General features: G+C 54.1%; 1 protein-coding gene across 1 annotated transcript in view; it reads right to left on the reverse strand.

Moving 5' to 3' along the window:
* Positions 1–526: 526 nt before the first annotated feature.
* Positions 527–17,669, reverse strand: part of ZDHHC8 (zDHHC palmitoyltransferase 8) — an 85,857-nt gene continuing 68,714 nt past the window's right edge. Inside the window, 1 exon segment of the mRNA XM_074292735.1 lies at positions 527–2,696. Coding sequence (XP_074148836.1) covers positions 2,456–2,696 — 241 coding nt within the window. The 3' untranslated portion in view covers positions 527–2,455.

Consider the following 17,669-nt stretch of genomic DNA (forward strand, 5'->3'; position numbering starts at 1 on the left):
CTTCAACCCATTTCATGCCATGCCACGGCTGGTCCGCATTAATGGTTGTTCATCCTTACCAAAGCATTTCCAGGGGTTGCAGTGGTGTATTTCTGACTGTTCCAGAGTGTCTTGGCTTGAGCAGCTGGGTGATGCAGTGGGCAGAGCAGCAGGCCTGGAATCGGTTCAAATCCAGCCCCCGATACTTACCAGTTATGTGACTCTACGCAAGTCACTTAATTTAGGCAAGTCTGACTCAGTTTCTTCAACTGTACAATGGGAACATAATCTCACCTACCTCGCAGAGTTGTAAATGAGCTAAAACACCATGCTTGGCACATGCTACGTAATTAATAAATGCTTGTTTGCTTCCTTTTTCTTCTTTCCTTCCTTCTTTCAGGCCTTTTAATTACTCGTACTGTTGCCACTCCCAATAACTCAGAATGACAAGCTCTGACAAATCCTGCCTAAATGTCTTAGATTTCCTGATTTCCCTCCTTCAAGCCTGGGGAGTTTGGATCAAGGATAAAGACAGGAGCCATGGAGATAAAACACCAAAAATTTATTCAGGGAATTAAATGGAAAAAATACCCTTGTAGAACAATCTATCATAATTTTGTTTTGTTTTTCAAAAACTCGAAGAAATACAGTTAGGCGACCATAATATATACTTTATATTCCATAGATGGGGGTTATAGGGTCTGAAAATGTCATTCTGTGCTTCAGTACAATTGAAAATAAATAGATTTGTTGCTCATTCTTCCTCAAGGCAGTTAAATAAACTCATGCAAATCCAATGTGCCCCCACTCGCTGGCGCTCCCGAGATTGGTCCCTTGCTCGGCATTCTGGGAACAACCCAAACCTAAACCTACTACCCACAGGCTTGGCAAAGGGCACCCAAACGGTACAAAGCTCCCGAGGTTGGCCCTCCCTCTGGTCCCTCTGGGAACACCTGGGACCCACATCCCTCTCCATCCATCTTGGTCCAGGACCAATGGTTCAGGAGAGGGCATCTTCACTAAGGGAGGAGGACCAAGGCAAATTTTCCTCCCTGCTGTGCCCAGGATCCTGGGGAGCAGATAAATGCATTGATTTCTCTAGGCATCTATAGGGTATGGTTTGTACAACATTGAAATTAGCATGAGAAAGGAAGAAAGTCAGGGTCGTTCCTTTAGTGGAAATATAGCAGCGTGGGGGTAGGGGGAGGAGGGTGGTGGTGCTCTCTGGGAAGAAAGATAGGAGAGCTCCAGCCTGGCTGAGTCTGGCTCTGGGGAGGACTCTGGCCTCCCCACCCCCAGGCCCAGACGAGTGTCCGGGCCTGAGATATTGGCTTGTCGTCGGTACAAGGACTGCTGGGGTTTGGCTCCGTACAGACACGAGACAGGACGGTGGCCAGACGAACAGCCAGACTCCGGAGTGGGAAGTAACGCAGCAGGGATGGTGGGGGTTAAGGCAACATGCGAGCACGCCCCGGTGGGGAGGGGAAATGGGATAGCCATGGTTGGGGGGGAGGGGGGAAGGGAGCAGCCATTGGCAAGCAGGCCTCCTGGATTTTTTTTTTCTTGTCCAGCCATCCTTCAGGCTGATGGACTCTCAGGCCAATCCCTGCTCAGGATCGGGCCCCTCTCCCCACCCCATGCAACCTGACATCTCTTAAATTACCTGAAGCCAAAAAACTTAGCGTGGGGGGAAGGATAGTTAAAGTGCTATGGTTTGATATTTGGGGGGAGGGGGAGGGGCCAGTCATCCCCCAGGTGCCCCCAGGAGCTGGGAATTCGCTGACTTAGTGGGGGAGGGAATGGGGAAATCCTCCAGCTGTGCATCGGAGCACCATGGCCTCTGACAACAAACACCGTTAGGGAAGAAGAGCTGGGAACCGAGCAGCAGGAAGAGGGAGGGCACAGCTCCTAACGACCACATTCTCCGGGCCAGAATGCTTCAGAGGGAGCGCTCCGTTCTTGGGCTGAACCGGTTACTCCCCAGCAGCTACCGGCATCCAGGAGCCTGAGCCTGGGCTTGGAGATGGGCACAAGCCTTCCACTTCCGGTCTCTCGCCCATCGTCCCCCTCCCCCCAGTGCTACCGACAAGCTTGGAGAAACGGGATTCCAAGACACAGAGACAGGACTTGGGGCTCTGATCGGACCGAGATGGCTTGCTGACTTGGGGGGAGGGGACCGTGGCTTCTTCTCCGGATTATTCCAGGCAGGGGGCTGGGCCCCTTCTAGCCCCAGGCACCCCCCACCCCGTGGGCCACTGGGAGGTCTCAGAGCAGCGCTGGGGGCCGGCTTCTCCGCCAAGAGGTCCAGACCAGGCCTCGGCTCCCCTCGGCGGCTCCGCAGCGAGTCCCACGGCGGGCACAGCTACGGCTCCTTGCCAGCCTTGCCCGGCCCGCCCCCTCCCACCTGAGGCCTGGAGCCGGAACTCTTCCTCCTGGTCCCCAGAGTCCTGAGCGAGTCCGGCGAGGCCGGCGGCCTCTACTTGGCGTCGCGCTCTGGCCACGAGAGGCTCGGGAACAGCGTGGAGGCGGCCGAGTGCAGGCGACAGACGGCGGCCAGCTGGGGCACTCCGACCGGGGGGCAGTAGCCGGAGGCCGTGGGGCTCCACGGGGGGCGGAGGGCCGAGCTGGCGCAGTGGTACCGGCAGAGGTGGAGGCTGCTCCGGGGGTTCAGCCGCCCGCTGTTCCCGCATCCTCGGCCGCAGGCTCTGATCCGCCCCCTGGGGGGAGGCCGCAGCAGGAAGAGAAACGGAGGAGAGGCAAGTCAGGCAAGAGCCCCCCGGGGCGGCAGCCCGGCTGCCCACGCCCGCTCCCGGCCTCGGCGCTTCGGACAAGTCCTCCACATCACAGGGCCTCCGGAGAATGAGGGGACGGACCAGCTCCTCTAAGGCCCCTCCCAGCTCTGCCGTCCCCCGTCCTAAAGGCCCTCCCAGCTGTCACTCCCTGTTCTAAAGTCCCTTCCAGCTGTCACCCCGTTCTAAAGGCCCTCTCAGTTCTGTCACCCCCTTTTCTAAAGACCCTCTCAGTTCTGTCACCCCCTTTTCTAAAGACCCTCTCAGTTCTGTCACCCCCCTTTCTAAAGACCCTCTCAGTTCTGTCACCCCCTGTTCTAAAGTCCCTTCTAGCTGTCACTCCCTGTTCTAAAGTCTCTCCCAGCTGTCACCCCGTTCCAAAGGCCCTCTCAGTTCTGTCACCCCCTTTTCTAAAGTCTTTTCCAGCTGTGACCCCCTTTTCTAAAGGCCCTCTCAGTTCTGTCACCCCCTTTTCTAAAGTCCCTTCCAGCTGTCACCCCGTTCTAAAGGCCCTCTCAGTTCTGTCACCCCCTTTTCTAAAGACCCTCTCAGTTCTGTCACCCCCTTTTCTAAAGTCCCTTCCAGCTGTCACCCCGTTCTAAAGTCCCTTCCAGCTGTCACTCCCTGTTCTAAAGTCCCTTCCAGCTGTCACCCCGTTCTAAAGTCCCTTCCAGCTGTCACTCCCTGTTCTAAAGTCCCTTCCAGCTGTCACCCCGTTCTAAAGGCCCTTCCAGCTGTCACCCCGTTCTAAAGGCCCTCTCAGTTCTGTCACCCCCCTTTCTAAAGACCCTCTCAGTTCTGTCACCCCTTTTCTAAAGTCCCTTCCAGCTGTCACTCCCTGTTCTAAAGTCCCTTCCAGCTGTCACCCCGTTCTAAAGGCCCTCTCAGTTCTGTCACCCCCTTTTCTAAAGTCCCTTCCAGCTGTCACCCCGTTCTAAAGGCCCTCTCAGTTCTGTCACCCCCTTTTCTAAAGTCCCTTCCAGCTGTCACCCCGTTCTAAAGTCCCTTCCAGCTGTCACCCCGTTCTAAAGTCCCTTCCAGCTGTCACTCCCTGTTCTAAAGTCCCTTCCAGCTGTCACCCCGTTCTAAAGGCCCTTCCAGCTGTCACCCCGTTCTAAAGGCCCTCTCAGTTCTGTCACCCCCCTTTCTAAAGACCCTCTCAGTTCTGTCACCCCCTTTTCTAAAGACCCTCTCAGTTCTGTCACCCCTTTTCTAAAGTCCCTTCCAGCTGTCACCCCGTTCTAAAGGCCCTCTCAGTTCTGTCACCCCCTTTTCTAAAGACCCTCTCAGTTCTGTCACCCCCTTTTCTAAAGTCCCTTCCAGCTGTCACCCCGTTCTAAAGTCCCTTCCAGCTGTCACTCCCTGTTCTAAAGTCCCTTCCAGCTGTCACCCCGTTCTAAAGTCCCTTCCAGCTGTCACCCCGTTCTAAAGTCCCTTCCAGCTGTCACCCCGTTCTAAAGTCCCTTCCAGCTGTCACTCCCTGTTCTAAAGTCCCTTCCAGCTGTCACCCCGTTCTAAAGGCCCTTCCAGCTGTCACCCCGTTCTAAAGGCCCTCTCAGTTCTGTCACCCCCCTTTCTAAAGACCCTCTCAGTTCTGTCACCCCTTTTCTAAAGTCCCTTCCAGCTGTCACTCCCTGTTCTAAAGTCCCTTCCAGCTGTCACCCCGTTCTAAAGGCCCTCTCAGTTCTGTCACCCCCTTTTCTAAAGACCCTCTCAGTTCTGTCACCCCCTTTTCTAAAGTCCCTTCCAGCTGTCACCCCGTTCTAAAGTCCCTTCCAGCTGTCACCCCGTTCTAAAGTCCCTTCCAGCTGTCACTCCCTGTTCTAAAGTCCCTTCCAGCTGTCACCCCGTTCTAAAGGCCCTTCCAGCTGTCACCCCGTTCTAAAGGCCCTCTCAGTTCTGTCACCCCCCTTTCTAAAGACCCTCTCAGTTCTGTCACCCCCTTTTCTAAAGACCCTCTCAGTTCTGTCACCCCTTTTCTAAAGTCCCTTCCAGCTGTCACTCCCTGTTCTAAAGTCCCTTCCAGCTGTCACCCCGTTCTAAAGGCCCTCTCAGTTCTGTCACCCCCCTTTCTAAAGACCCTCTCAGTTCTGTCACCCCCTTTTCTAAAGACCCTCTCAGTTCTGTCACCCCCTTTTCTAAAGTCCCTTCCAGCTGTCACTCCCTGTTCTAAAGTCCCTTCCAGCTGTCACCCCGTTCTAAAGGCCCTCTCAGTTCTGTCACCCCCCTTTCTAAAGACCCTCTCAGTTCTGTCACCCCCTTTTCTAAAGTCCCTTCCAGCTGTCACCCCGTTCTAAAGGCCCTCTCAGTTCTGTCACCCCCCTTTCTAAAGACCCTCTCAGTTCTGTCACCCCCTTTTCTAAAGACCCTCTCAGTTCTGTCACCCCTTTTCTAAAGTCCCTTCCAGCTGTCACCCCATTCTAAAGGCCCTCTCAGTTCTGTCACCCCCTTTTCTAAAGACCCTCTCAGTTCTGTCACCCCTTTTCTAAAGTCCCTTCCAGCTGTCACCCCCTTTTCTAAAGTCCCTTCCAGCTGTCACCCCATTCTAAAGGCCCTCTCAGTTTTGTCACCCCCTTTTCTAAAGTCCCTTCCAGCTGTCACCCCGTTCTAAAGGCCCTCTCAGTTCTGTCCCCCCCTTTTCTAAAGACCCTCTCAGTTCTGTCACCCCTTTTCTAAAGTCCCTTCCAGCTGTCACCCCATTCTAAAGGCCCTCTCAGTTCTGTCACCCCCTTTTCTAAAGACCCTCTCAGTTCTGTCACCCCTTTTCTAAAGTCCCTTCCAGCTGTCACCCCCTTTTCTAAAGTCCCTTCCAGCTGTCACCCCATTCTAAAGGCCCTCTCAGTTTTGTCACCCCCTTTTCTAAAGTCCCTTCCAGCTGTCACCCCATTCTAAAGGCCCTCTCAGTTCTGTCACCCCCTTTTCTAAAGACCCTCTCAGTTCTGTCACCCCTTTTCTAAAGTCCCTTCCAGCTGTCACCCCCTTTTCTAAAGGCCCTCTCAGTTCTGTCACCCCCTTTTCTAAAATCCCTTCCAGCTGTCACCCCCTTTTCTAAAGGCCCTCTCAGTTCTGTCACCCCCTTTTCTAAAGACCCTCTCAGTTCTGTCACCCCCTTTTCTAAAGTCCCTTCCAGCTGTCACCCCGTTCTAAAGTCCCTTCCAGCTGTCACTCCCTGTTCTAAAGTCCCTTCCAGCTGTCACCCCGTTCTAAAGTCCCTTCCAGCTGTCACCCCGTTCTAAAGTCCCTTCCAGCTGTCACCCCGTTCTAAAGTCCCTTCCAGCTGTCACTCCCTGTTCTAAAGTCCCTTCCAGCTGTCACCCCGTTCTAAAGTCCCTTCCAGCTGTCACTCCCTGTTCTAAAGTCCCTTCCAGCTGTCACCCCGTTCTAAAGGCCCTCTCAGTTCTGTCACCCCCCTTTCTAAAGACCCTCTCAGTTCTGTCACCCCCTTTTCTAAAGTCCCTTCCAGCTGTCACTCCCTGTTCTAAAGTCCCTTCCAGCTGTCACCCCGTTCTAAAGGCCCTCTCAGTTCTGTCACCCCCTTTTCTAAAGTCCCTTCCAGCTGTCACCCCGTTCTAAAGGCCCTCTCAGTTCTGTCACCCCCTTTTCTAAAGACCCTCTCAGTTCTGTCACCCCCTTTTCTAAAGTCCCTTCCAGCTGTCACCCCGTTCTAAAGTCCCTTCCAGCTGTCACCCCGTTCTAAAGTCCCTTCCAGCTGTCACTCCCTGTTCTAAAGTCCCTTCCAGCTGTCACCCCGTTCTAAAGTCCCTTCCAGCTGTCACTCCCTGTTCTAAAGTCCCTTCCAGCTGTCACTCCCTGTTCTAAAGTCCCTTCCAGCTGTCACCCCGTTCTAAAGTCCCTTCCAGCTGTCACTCCCTGTTCTAAAGTCCCTTCCAGCTGTCACCCCGTTCTAAAGGCCCTTCCAGCTGTCACCCCGTTCTAAAGGCCCTCTCAGTTCTGTCACCCCCCTTTCTAAAGACCCTCTCAGTTCTGTCACCCCCTTTTCTAAAGACCCTCTCAGTTCTGTCACCCCTTTTCTAAAGTCCCTTCCAGCTGTCACTCCCTGTTCTAAAGTCCCTTCCAGCTGTCACCCCGTTCTAAAGGCCCTCTCAGTTCTGTCACCCCCCTTTCTAAAGACCCTCTCAGTTCTGTCACCCCCTTTTCTAAAGACCCTCTCAGTTCTGTCACCCCCTTTTCTAAAGTCCCTTCCAGCTGTCACTCCCTGTTCTAAAGTCCCTTCCAGCTGTCACCCCGTTCTAAAGGCCCTCTCAGTTCTGTCACCCCCCTTTCTAAAGACCCTCTCAGTTCTGTCACCCCCTTTTCTAAAGTCCCTTCCAGCTGTCACCCCGTTCTAAAGGCCCTCTCAGTTCTGTCACCCCCCTTTCTAAAGACCCTCTCAGTTCTGTCACCCCTTTTCTAAAGTCCCTTCCAGCTGTCACCCCATTCTAAAGGCCCTCTCAGTTCTGTCACCCCCTTTTCTAAAGACCCTCTCAGTTCTGTCACCCCTTTTCTAAAGTCCCTTCCAGCTGTCACCCCCTTTTCTAAAGTCCCTTCCAGCTGTCACCCCATTCTAAAGGCCCTCTCAGTTTTGTCACCCCCTTTTCTAAAGTCCCTTCCAGCTGTCACCCCGTTCTAAAGGCCCTCTCAGTTCTGTCCCCCCCCTTTTCTAAAGACCCTCTCAGTTCTGTCACCCCTTTTCTAAAGTCCCTTCCAGCTGTCACCCCATTCTAAAGGCCCTCTCAGTTCTGTCACCCCCTTTTCTAAAGACCCTCTCAGTTCTGTCACCCCTTTTCTAAAGTCCCTTCCAGCTGTCACCCCCTTTTCTAAAGTCCCTTCCAGCTGTCACCCCATTCTAAAGGCCCTCTCAGTTTTGTCACCCCCTTTTCTAAAGTCCCTTCCAGCTGTCACCCCATTCTAAAGGCCCTCTCAGTTCTGTCACCCCCTTTTCTAAAGACCCTCTCAGTTCTGTCACCCCTTTTCTAAAGTCCCTTCCAGCTGTCACCCCCTTTTCTAAAGGCCCTCTCAGTTCTGTCACCCCCTTTTCTAAAATCCCTTCCAGCTGTCACCCCCTTTTCTAAAGGCCCTCTCAGTTCTGTCACCCCCTATTCTAAAATCCCTCCCAGCTGTCACTCCCTGTTCTAAAGTCCCTTCCAGCTGTCACCCCGTTCTAAAGGCCCTCTCAGTTTTGTCACCCCCTTTTCTAAAGTCCCTTCCAGCTGTCACCCCATTCTAAAGGCCCTCTCAGTTCTGTCACCCCCTTTTCTAAAGACCCTCTCAGTTCTGTCACCCCTTTTCTAAAGTCCCTTCCAGCTGTCACCCCCTTTTCTAAAGGCCCTCTCAGTTCTGTCACCCCTTTTCTAAAGTCCCTTCCAGCTGTCACCCCCTTTTCTAAAGTCCCTTCCAGCTGTCACCCCGTTCTAAAGTCCCTTCCAGCTGTCACTCCCTGTTCTAAAGTCCCTCCCAGCTGTCACCCCTGTTCTAAGATCCCTCCAAGATTTGTCACCTCCTATTCTAAAATCCCTCCTAGCTCAGTCATTCCCTGTTCTAAAATCCCTCCCAGCTCTGCCACTTCCTGTTCTAAGGCCCTTCTCAGCCCTGACATTCTCACCCCCTTTTCTAAAGTCCCTTCCAGCTGTCACCCCATTCTAAAGGCCCTCTCAGTTTTGTCACCCCCTTTTCTAAAGTCCCTTCCAGCTGTCACCCCATTCTAAAGGCCCTCTCAGTTCTGTCACCCCCTTTTCTAAAGACCCTCTCAGTTCTGTCACCCCTTTTCTAAAGTCCCTTCCAGCTGTCACCCCCTTTTCTAAAGGCCCTCTCAGTTCTGTCACCCCCTTTTCTAAAATCCCTTCCAGCTGTCACCCCCTTTTCTAAAGGCCCTCTCAGTTCTGTCACCCCCTATTCTAAAATCCCTCCCAGCTGTCACTCCCTGTTCTAAAGTCCCTTCCAGCTGTCACCCCGTTCTAAAGGCCCTCTCAGTTCTGTCACCCCCTTTTCTAAAGACCCTCTCAGTTCTGTCACCCCCTTTTCTAAAGACCCTCAGTTCTGTCACCCCCTTTTCTAAAGTCCCTTCCAGCTGTCACCCCCTTTTCTAAAGTCCCTTCCAGCTGTCACCCCGTTCTAAAGGCCCTCTCAGTTCTGTCACCCCCTTTTCTAAAGACCCTCTCAGTTCTGTCACCCCTTTTCTAAAGTCCCTTCCAGCTGTCACCCCCTTTTCTAAAGTCCCTTCCAGCTGTCACCCCGTTCTAAAGTCCCTTCCAGCTGTCACTCCCTGTTCTAAAGTCCCTCCCAGCTGTCACCCCTGTTCTAAGATCCCTCCAAGATTTGTCACCTCCTATTCTAAAATCCCTCCTAGCTCAGTCATTCCCTGTTCTAAAATCCCTCCCAGCTCTGCCACTTCCTGTTCTAAGGCCCTTCTCAGCCCTGACATTCTCTAAGGTCCCTCCCAGTTCTGCCATCCCCTGTTCTAAGGCCTCTCTCAAAACCTGCCATTCCCTGTTCTAAGAGAATCTTAGGCTCCCGGCCTAGGTCCAGGCATCCCAATGAGCTCTATGGATGGCTTTCAGGGCCTGTGAACTTGGGTAGGGAAAAAACAAGTCCTTATATTCACTAATTTCTAACTAAAATTTAGTGTCTCCCTCAGTCAGGAGTGTGGGCAAGGCTAACAAAGAAACAGGTTGTGCATAATCTCACATATAATTGCAAACAAACTGCCTTTTCAAGTAGGAAAAGGGGGGAAGCATGGGACAGAAATTAGAACTCAATTTTTAAAAATGAATTAAAAATTGTACATGCAAAATACAATTGGGAAATATTTAACAAAATAACTGAAAAAAGACTTTTAAAAAATTATGGATGTCGGTAACCAATATTATTCTGAGAAGAGGCCCATGGGCTTCAGTTGCCTGCCAAAGGGGTCCATGATACACGAGGGTTAGGAACCCCTGTGCTAAGGTTTTTCCACGCAGACGCTTGAGCTTCTTTCTGGCCTAAGTCCCACCTGTCCACCCCGAACACTGATGCCCTGTTCTAAGGTTCCCTCCGTTCTCTCTTCTCAGGTTCCCCTACATTCCAACTTTGTTGTTCTATGTTCTAGGGACCCTTCAATGGCACCATTTTATCCTAACATATCTGGATCCCAGATTGCCCAGCGTGCCTGGTCCCTCAGCGCAGGCTCAGCCCTTGGATGCACGCTGGGCCATTCTCCCAGAACACTGGAGCCTGGCAGAAAGGGACACCTCTTGTTTCATTCCCCAATAAGGTCCTGGTTGGGGCCACCGTCCCTCTAAGACATCTGTGTAGCAACTGCAAGCTCAGGGCTTTGAGATCTCGTTCTTAAAAAAGACAAGTCCCTCCACCTTTTATGCCAGCTTTGCTGGGGCGGCCCTTCCCCTTTCAAGCCCTCAGTGCCCCTCCTCTATCACAGCAGAGGATGTCTCAGAGCCTTTCCAGCCCTAAATCTGGGCTCTCCTGAGTCCTGTGACCTCCATACAGCTCCCCGAGGTGCCCATCCCCACCTGCCAAGCAGGCCGAGTCCCTGGGGAGAATTGTAAGCCTCAGGGAGAAATTTTAGTGGGGATGGAGGGAGAGGAGGGAGGAGCCTGTTTCCTTGGTTACTAGAACGATCCCCACATCCACCTTTCTTCTCCCAGAGCTTCGAGCTAATCCTTCCCATGGGATGACTCAGCCCTCTGCCCTGGCTCTTCACAAGGTCCAAATGCCAGCAGAGGGGGGACCACCAATCCACCCAATTCCTACGGGCCCTCCGTGGTCTTTGGAGGTCACTGAGCTCTGGTGTTAGAACAACTGGGGATCACTGGGATATTTCTCTCTCTCCCATCTCTCTCTCTCTCACTCTCTCTCACACTCTCTCTCTCTCTCTCTCTCTCTCATCTCTCTCTCTCCCATCTCTCTCTCTTTCTCTCTTTCCCATTTCTCTCTCTCTCTCATCTCTCTTACTCTCCCCCCCAAAAAAAAATTGTTTGGAGGACAATTTGGAGCCAGAAGGATATTCTTTCTCTTCCTGTCTATTTGTCTCCATCCCCACCCCTTCCTCCTCTCTGTTCATTTGTTTGTCTGTCTCTCTCTCTCTCTCTCTCTCTCTCTCTCTCTCTCTCTCTCTCTCTCTCTCTCTCTCTCTCTCTCTCTCTCTCTCTCTCTCTCTCACACACACACACACACACACACACACACACACACCCCTTCAGGCCTCCTTCACTCCTGACCTTCCCTCATGCTATGAGGCCCCTCAGAAAGCCTTATTACTGGGGCCTCCACGCAAACCTCCTTTCCCATAGTTTTCCCACAGAACCAGTGGAGTGGAAAGAGCACTTCTACCTTGGGAGCCAAAGGATCTGGCTCAAAATTCTAATTCTGCTGTTTTGGAACTCTGACTTTGAGTGGATCACTTCCCTGGGCCTCAGTTTCCCTCTGACACTAAGTCTGTGATCTAGGATCTGAACATATTTTGCAACTATTTCCTCCTGCCTCCCCCACTGCCTCCAGACAGCCTTCCCTCAGGGACCAGCGTTCAGAAGTCCCATTTTGTCTTCTTTTCCTAAGCAGACCTGCAAAAAGTAGGGTCCGTCTTGCCAGAGCATGGCACAGGTTCTGATGCTCTGCCTGGGTAAGAAATGGAAACATGGGCTCTAGAATAAGACAAACAGGTCAGCTGGGCAGTTCGAGAATTGTCGAATTTGAGAATTACCAGAGAGCTCCATGAGATCTAGTCCTATCCGCTGATTTTAGAGATAGGGAAACTGAGGCTCCCCAAAGGGAGGGCTTTGGCCAGAGTCCCCTCATTTGTCGACAGCAGGTCTCCTGCTTCCAAAGCCAGGGCTGATCCCACCACCTCCTGGTCCCTCTGAGCTCGAGGCTCTGGATGGACAGATCTGGGCCATTCCTGGGATCCCAACGAGGCAGGGGAGCCGAGGCTCCGGCTGGCAAGCGTCCAGGTTGGGGAGATTCAGCGATGGCTGTGGGCTTTTCTCCCTTGGGCTCCAACCACAGCTGACTGCCCGGCCCCAGAAATCCTAGAGGTTCCTCTTCATCCTCTCTAGACTCTAGAATGGACAGTACCTAGTGGCAAGCAGGGTCAGGCAAAGGCTCAGTGATGCCAAGCCAAGGGATCCACGGGGATCCCGGACTTTCCCAGGCAGACGCCCTCCCAGCCACCACAGGAGGTGACTTCCCTGATATCCACGTCAGCTATGGCCCTCCGGACTCTTAGACACTAGCTGTGGGAAGCCCACCCTCTCTAGCCTCAGTTTCTCTATTTGGAAGGAGGATTTAAAAGACTTTAGGTTTGAGCATTTAAAGAGACTTCTGAAATCATCTAATTCTAATTTTCATTTGACAAAGAAGGAAACTGAGGCCCAGGGAGGAGAAATATACCAAAAATAGCCAAGTGCCCACGATTAGGTTAGCGGATCTCTAAGGGCTGGCTCTTCGAGTTGAATCCTTGGCATCCATAACACACTGGATGGGACCGGTCAGAGGGACTCCCAAACCCAGCTGTTGCATGGATGGGAGAAGGGGCGGTCCATGGACCTGGCCGCCATCTTGGATAGGGAGGATTTTCCCTATTACCAGCCCCTATTATAGAAACACAAGTGGTGTTTCACATGTCGGTCCCGGAGAGATGGGGAGAGGCATGGGAGGAGGGACGGGAGCTAAATATAATAAAGAACAAGACTGGGAGAAAGGCAACTCGTAGGTAAGGGTGGGAAGCTGAGGGGATTTTCATGTGCCAAGGGAGTCGCCGGAGCATCCAGGTACCTGCCAATAGTCCACGGCCAGGGGTTCTAGATACTACAACTGTGGGTCCTTTGGCTAGGGAAAAGAGGACGTTGGTCCTCCGGCCTCAAGGGAGGCAGCCCAAAGGTTCACTCAGACAGCGCATGGACTAAATGTGGTTTCTCTCTCTCTTTTTTTAATAAAATTATAGAAAATCCCCAAATTAAATAAAAAATAAAGCAGGTAACCCACACAGAAGCAAGTGATAAAAACGCGCTTCTCATCGGGGTACATCTGAGCACCTCTTTGGCCCAAACTCCTGATCTGGCCGATTTTTAACGACAGAAACCGAACTCTGGAGTTATCGTTGCTGATGGGGGCCTCGAGAGGTCGGGGAGGGGTCGGGGGATGAACCCACCCTGCTTTACCCTCACGGCTCTAGGATTGCCACGGTTCATTAGCTAATGGTTTCCATTTACATCAAACCCCCCAGCAATAGAAACACAGAGAATTAAGGCTTCAAGTACAACATGTCCCCACAGCCAGAAGCACATTTCCCCTCACCACGTTATACAGTTAATACGAGATACGGACAAATGACGGGTTCTAGAAGACCAGAGAACAAAGACGACAGAATCATTTGCTTGGTGGGGGGAACAGATGGGGAACCCACACACGGGGGGGACTAAAGACCCAGACTATTGCTACTCATCCTGGAAAACGCCACACACACCCTTTTTGTCACACAGGGCACAGAAGGATTCCGCAAATACGGAGGGGAACGTTATTCTCCCCCTCCTCAAAGCTGAGAGAAACCGAGGCATTTGGAAGTCCTGGAGGGGGAAAGAGAGGAAGGGGGAAAAGCTCGTGAAGCTAAATATCATCATGAACAAGGCTGGGGAAAAGGCAACTTGTTAATAGCGACAGATGGGGTTTCCGTGTGCCACGCTCAGGGGGACTCGCTCCGAGCGCCTGCCAGCGGCTCGCGGCCAAGGTTCTAGGTCCTGCAACTTCGGGAGCTCTTGTGGTTGGAATCGGGCACGGATTCACCGAGGCTCCCGGCTCCGGGAAGATTGAGACAGTTGGCTGGCGTCTTCATGCCAGTCGGACCCCAGAGAATTCTGGGATCTCCCGGCCCTGAGACAAATCAGCCCGTGCCTTCGTTGACCCAGAGCCCAAAGCAGCGGACAGCCGATGGTATCCTTTGCATCCTCCGCTCTTCACCCCCACTGTCACAGGGACACGGTTCTCAGGAAGATACGGGAAGGTCTTCGGCAGAAGGCGGCTGGGTCTGGTCCCCTCCGCGTCCCGCGGGGCAGCTTCAGCCCCTGTGACGAGCCGGTGCGGAGAGGCAGCTGGGGAGTGCCAGCAGGACTGGGGGCACCCTCGGCTGGGGCTCGGGCACACGCTTGGCAAGCAATTTCTGCATAGTTTCCGTGAGGGATGCGCCTTCCTCCCCACGCGTTGTCAGCTGGGCACTGGGGCCTCTGGTGCTCGCTCCTCTCTCCCTCTAAGAACGTCGGCGGGAACAAAAGAGACTTCCTTTGGATCCTTAATGGAGTCACCCCACCCCCATCTTTGTGGTCAAGCCTAATGAGGTATGTGTGCTCTGCCTGGAAAAAGTCAGAGTAGAGTTGATGAGCTCAGTCCCAAGTGGGAAAAACAAAGTCTGTGTGACCAGAGACAGGAAGGGGGGAGCCTCAGCCAGAGGGCAGGGTCAGCTCTTCGGGGGCGGGGCAGCCCAAGCCACCCAGCCCGCAGTCAGGGGCCCCCCGGAGCGGGGCCTGGAGGCTCCCGCTTCTCGCTGCCCAGTGCTTCAGTGGCGGCCGGACTGGGGAACAAGGAGAGAGCCGGCCGGGGGCTTGAGGGAAAGCCGCGCCAGCTGACCAGGCTTCCCACGGTCCATCCCGCTCTCGTCTCCGCTCTCCACAGCCATCCTGGGGCCGCTAGGGAGAGCGCTGCGGGACAGGGACACACGCACTGGTTGGAGATGAGGAAGGTTCTGTTCGGACCCGTCGTCACAGCAGCACGATGAAGGTGGGCCCGCCGGCCGCCACGGGGGCCCTGGCAGGGACGGACGCGTGATGTCCGGGCCCGCTGTGCGCCCTGGGAAACCAGAGCGAGCCGACCCAGTTTCAAAAAACGGCGCCCACGCCTGAGCAGCTTCCGACACTCCAGACTGTCTGTTCCCTTCCTTGGGGGCGCCGGGAGGGGGAGGGGGCCGAAGAAGGCGGGCTCGTAGGGAAGAAGAGAGAAACACGGGGGGATTGAGCCCCCCAGCCGGCATCTGCTTCAGGTCCCGTCTTCGGGGCGCCAAAGGTTGCAAGGCCAGGACAGGAGGAGACTCCCTCTTCACACCGAAATTTCATACGTGGTCCCCCCGACTCCGGACACCTTCTTAACATTTGTGTGCCTGGAAGGGCTCCCCGGGCCCCCCTGGCTGCCGGCCACGGGCCCCAGTCTGGGAAGGCCTTTAGACTGTCCATTTAGAATACTCTGAGGGGTCTTCAGCAGCACGTGCTCCCTGTGGGGAAAGAAGCACACACACACACACACACACACACACACACACGCACACACACACGCACACACACACAAACACGTGAACACACGGAGGACTGACACGACACTTCAGCAGCCAGGGCCACGGGGACAGACCTCCCGGCCAAAAGGGCCCCTCCCCCCCCCTGCTCTCCCCACGGGCTCTGGGACGGACGCCTCGGCAGCCACAAGAACAGGGGGACGAGACGGGGACTGACACGGACCACACCGCCAGGACCCAGGTCCGACACCAGAGGGAAAGGATGGCCGGCTCCGGCCCTGCCCCCCCGCCCGGACTCTGGTCTCCTTCCTGCACCGTTCCCCTCCCCCGGGGCCAGAATCCTGGGGCACTCTGGAAGGCACTTTTCTTCCCCGGACAGGCCGCCAGAGCAGGGAGAAGGTGGGAGAAGCCTCCCTCGTGCCCGCAGAGCGCGCCCCCCAGAGCAGCCATGGAGGAAGAGCTCGGCCAAAAAGATGTCACGAGAGGACATTTCCCAAGGAGCGGATGGAGAGGGAAAGAGCCAGGGGCCTGGTCCCCATTCTGGCTCTGCTCCCCGGGCACTGGGTGACCCTTTCCTAATCCCGTCCCCCCTCTGGGCCCACTAATGGAGGAGTTGGGCTGGATGATCCCCAAGTCTCCACTCCGAAAGCCCCGGTCCCAGTCCTATCCTGCTGTCGGCCCAGAAAGCGCGAACTAGAAGGGAGGGGCTGGAACAAGGCGTGGGCACCCGGCTCACCTCCTGTGCTCACTTCCCCAGGAGCCCCCCAAGGGCCCGAGCAAGTCCTTTCCCCCAGACTACAGTCGCCACCACCCCTAAATCCAATCCCCTCTGGCTCAAGCCTAGGAGTGCTCTCCTTCTCTCGGACACTAGAGGGTGCCATGGGCACTGCCAGGCAAGTCCAAGGCCGGGCAAGGCAGGTGAGCTGCGAGCCTCAGGTAGCGGCCACCAGGGCTGGGCCAGGCAGTTCCCCAGACACCCCCTGGACAAAATCCCCCAGGGATATCAGAATCACGTTCTCTCCCCTTACCTCTCCCAGATCTGGGAAAGGCGCGGAGCAGCCCAAATCCCCCAAGATCCCCCTCTCTAACAATGACTGGACTCTTCTTGAAGCCAGGCCTCCTGGGACAGTAAAACAGAGAGCTGAGGGCTTGAAGTCAAATCCTGCCTCAGATGTTCATCACCTTTGCCCTCTGGGGAGATGTGGCTTCAGATACCTGATTTGCAAACGGGGCTGGATTAGTGTTGGAGGCCAAGGATCTCTAGGGCAGCCGGGTCAGGCGGGGGGTGGACAGATCTTCCCCAGTTCAAATTTTATCTCAGACATTTATTAGCTGTTTTACCCTCGGCCAGTCACTTAATTCCAATTGCCTCCATTTCCCCATGTGTAAAATGAACTGGAGAAGGAAATGGCAGCGTCTCTTCAGGGAAAAGCCCAGATGGGGTCACGTGAAGAGCCTCTGAGGTCACTTCTGGCTCTGAGACTATATTGATGTGACATAAAAAATGCTTGAGAAGGAGACAGGCTCCTCAGGAGGTAATGAGCTCCCCATCCCTGGGGCTTCTTGTCAGGGACATGGTAACTCCTATCCAAGGTCGGGTCCAACTTTACGGGCTCTGGCTTTGGACTCCTGGGTCATTCAATCAGTTCTGGAACCCTCCTCCTCACCAACTGCTCGGACCCCTCCTGCCAGTCTCTCCTCCCTTTCCCCAGTCACTGATGTAATGACCTCTTGCTCATGGAGGCCAAGGCGTGCCCTTCATTTGCCTGGCAAAGCTCCCGTTCCAGCAATCCCATGCCATCCCAGCTCGAGAGACTGCCCTCCCTGTCGCCCGTCCCCACTGGCTCATCCCTTGGGGCGACAAACATGCTCATGTCTCCGCCGTCCGGAAAGCAGAGTCCGCTTGCTCCTTCCTCTCCCGTTAACCAGGATCCTACATCTCTTTTGCCTGACACAGCTACGTCTGAAAGGCACAAGAGCTGCCTCCTTTTTCTCTCCGCCCTCATTACGCCCTATCATCCAGCTCCCGATCCTATCGCTCCAGCAGAGCTGGGCTCTCCAAAGGGTCGGATGGTCCAGTGGTCAGAACAATGGGGGGAAGGGGGCAGAAAGTTAAGTGTCAGACTGACCCTTAGGGGCCCCGCCCTCGGAGTATGAGCAGACTTTGGGCCTTTCCAAGTCTGGTTTGGGGTATGGAAAGAGCCAGGGTTGAAAGGGATGGGAGGTTTCCTCCCTGGGGGGGAAAAAGATGAGGAAAAAAAGTATGGAGCGTGTGTGTACATGTGTGTGTGTAAGAGAGTGTCCACATGTGTATATGGGTGAGAATGCGTATATTGTGTATGCGAGAATATGTGTGTACATGAGTATATTGTGAGTGTGTGTACATGAGTGTGAATACATGTATGTAGGTGAGAGAAGGTGGATACGTGCACATTATGTGTATATGAGTGAGTGTGTGCATATGTGCATGAGAATGTGTGTATTATGTGCATGAGAATGTATGTGTATGTGTGAGTGTATTGAGTGTGCATGCATGTGTGTATGAGTGTGAGTCTGTGAGTGTATTGTGTGTATACACATGTGCACCTATGTGAGAGACAATGTGTGTTATGTACGTGTGAGTGTATTATGTG

The sequence above is a fragment of the Sminthopsis crassicaudata genome, chromosome 1 (genome assembly GCF_048593235.1).
Source record: "Sminthopsis crassicaudata isolate SCR6 chromosome 1, ASM4859323v1, whole genome shotgun sequence".
Lineage (NCBI taxonomy): Eukaryota > Metazoa > Chordata > Mammalia > Dasyuromorphia > Dasyuridae > Sminthopsis > Sminthopsis crassicaudata.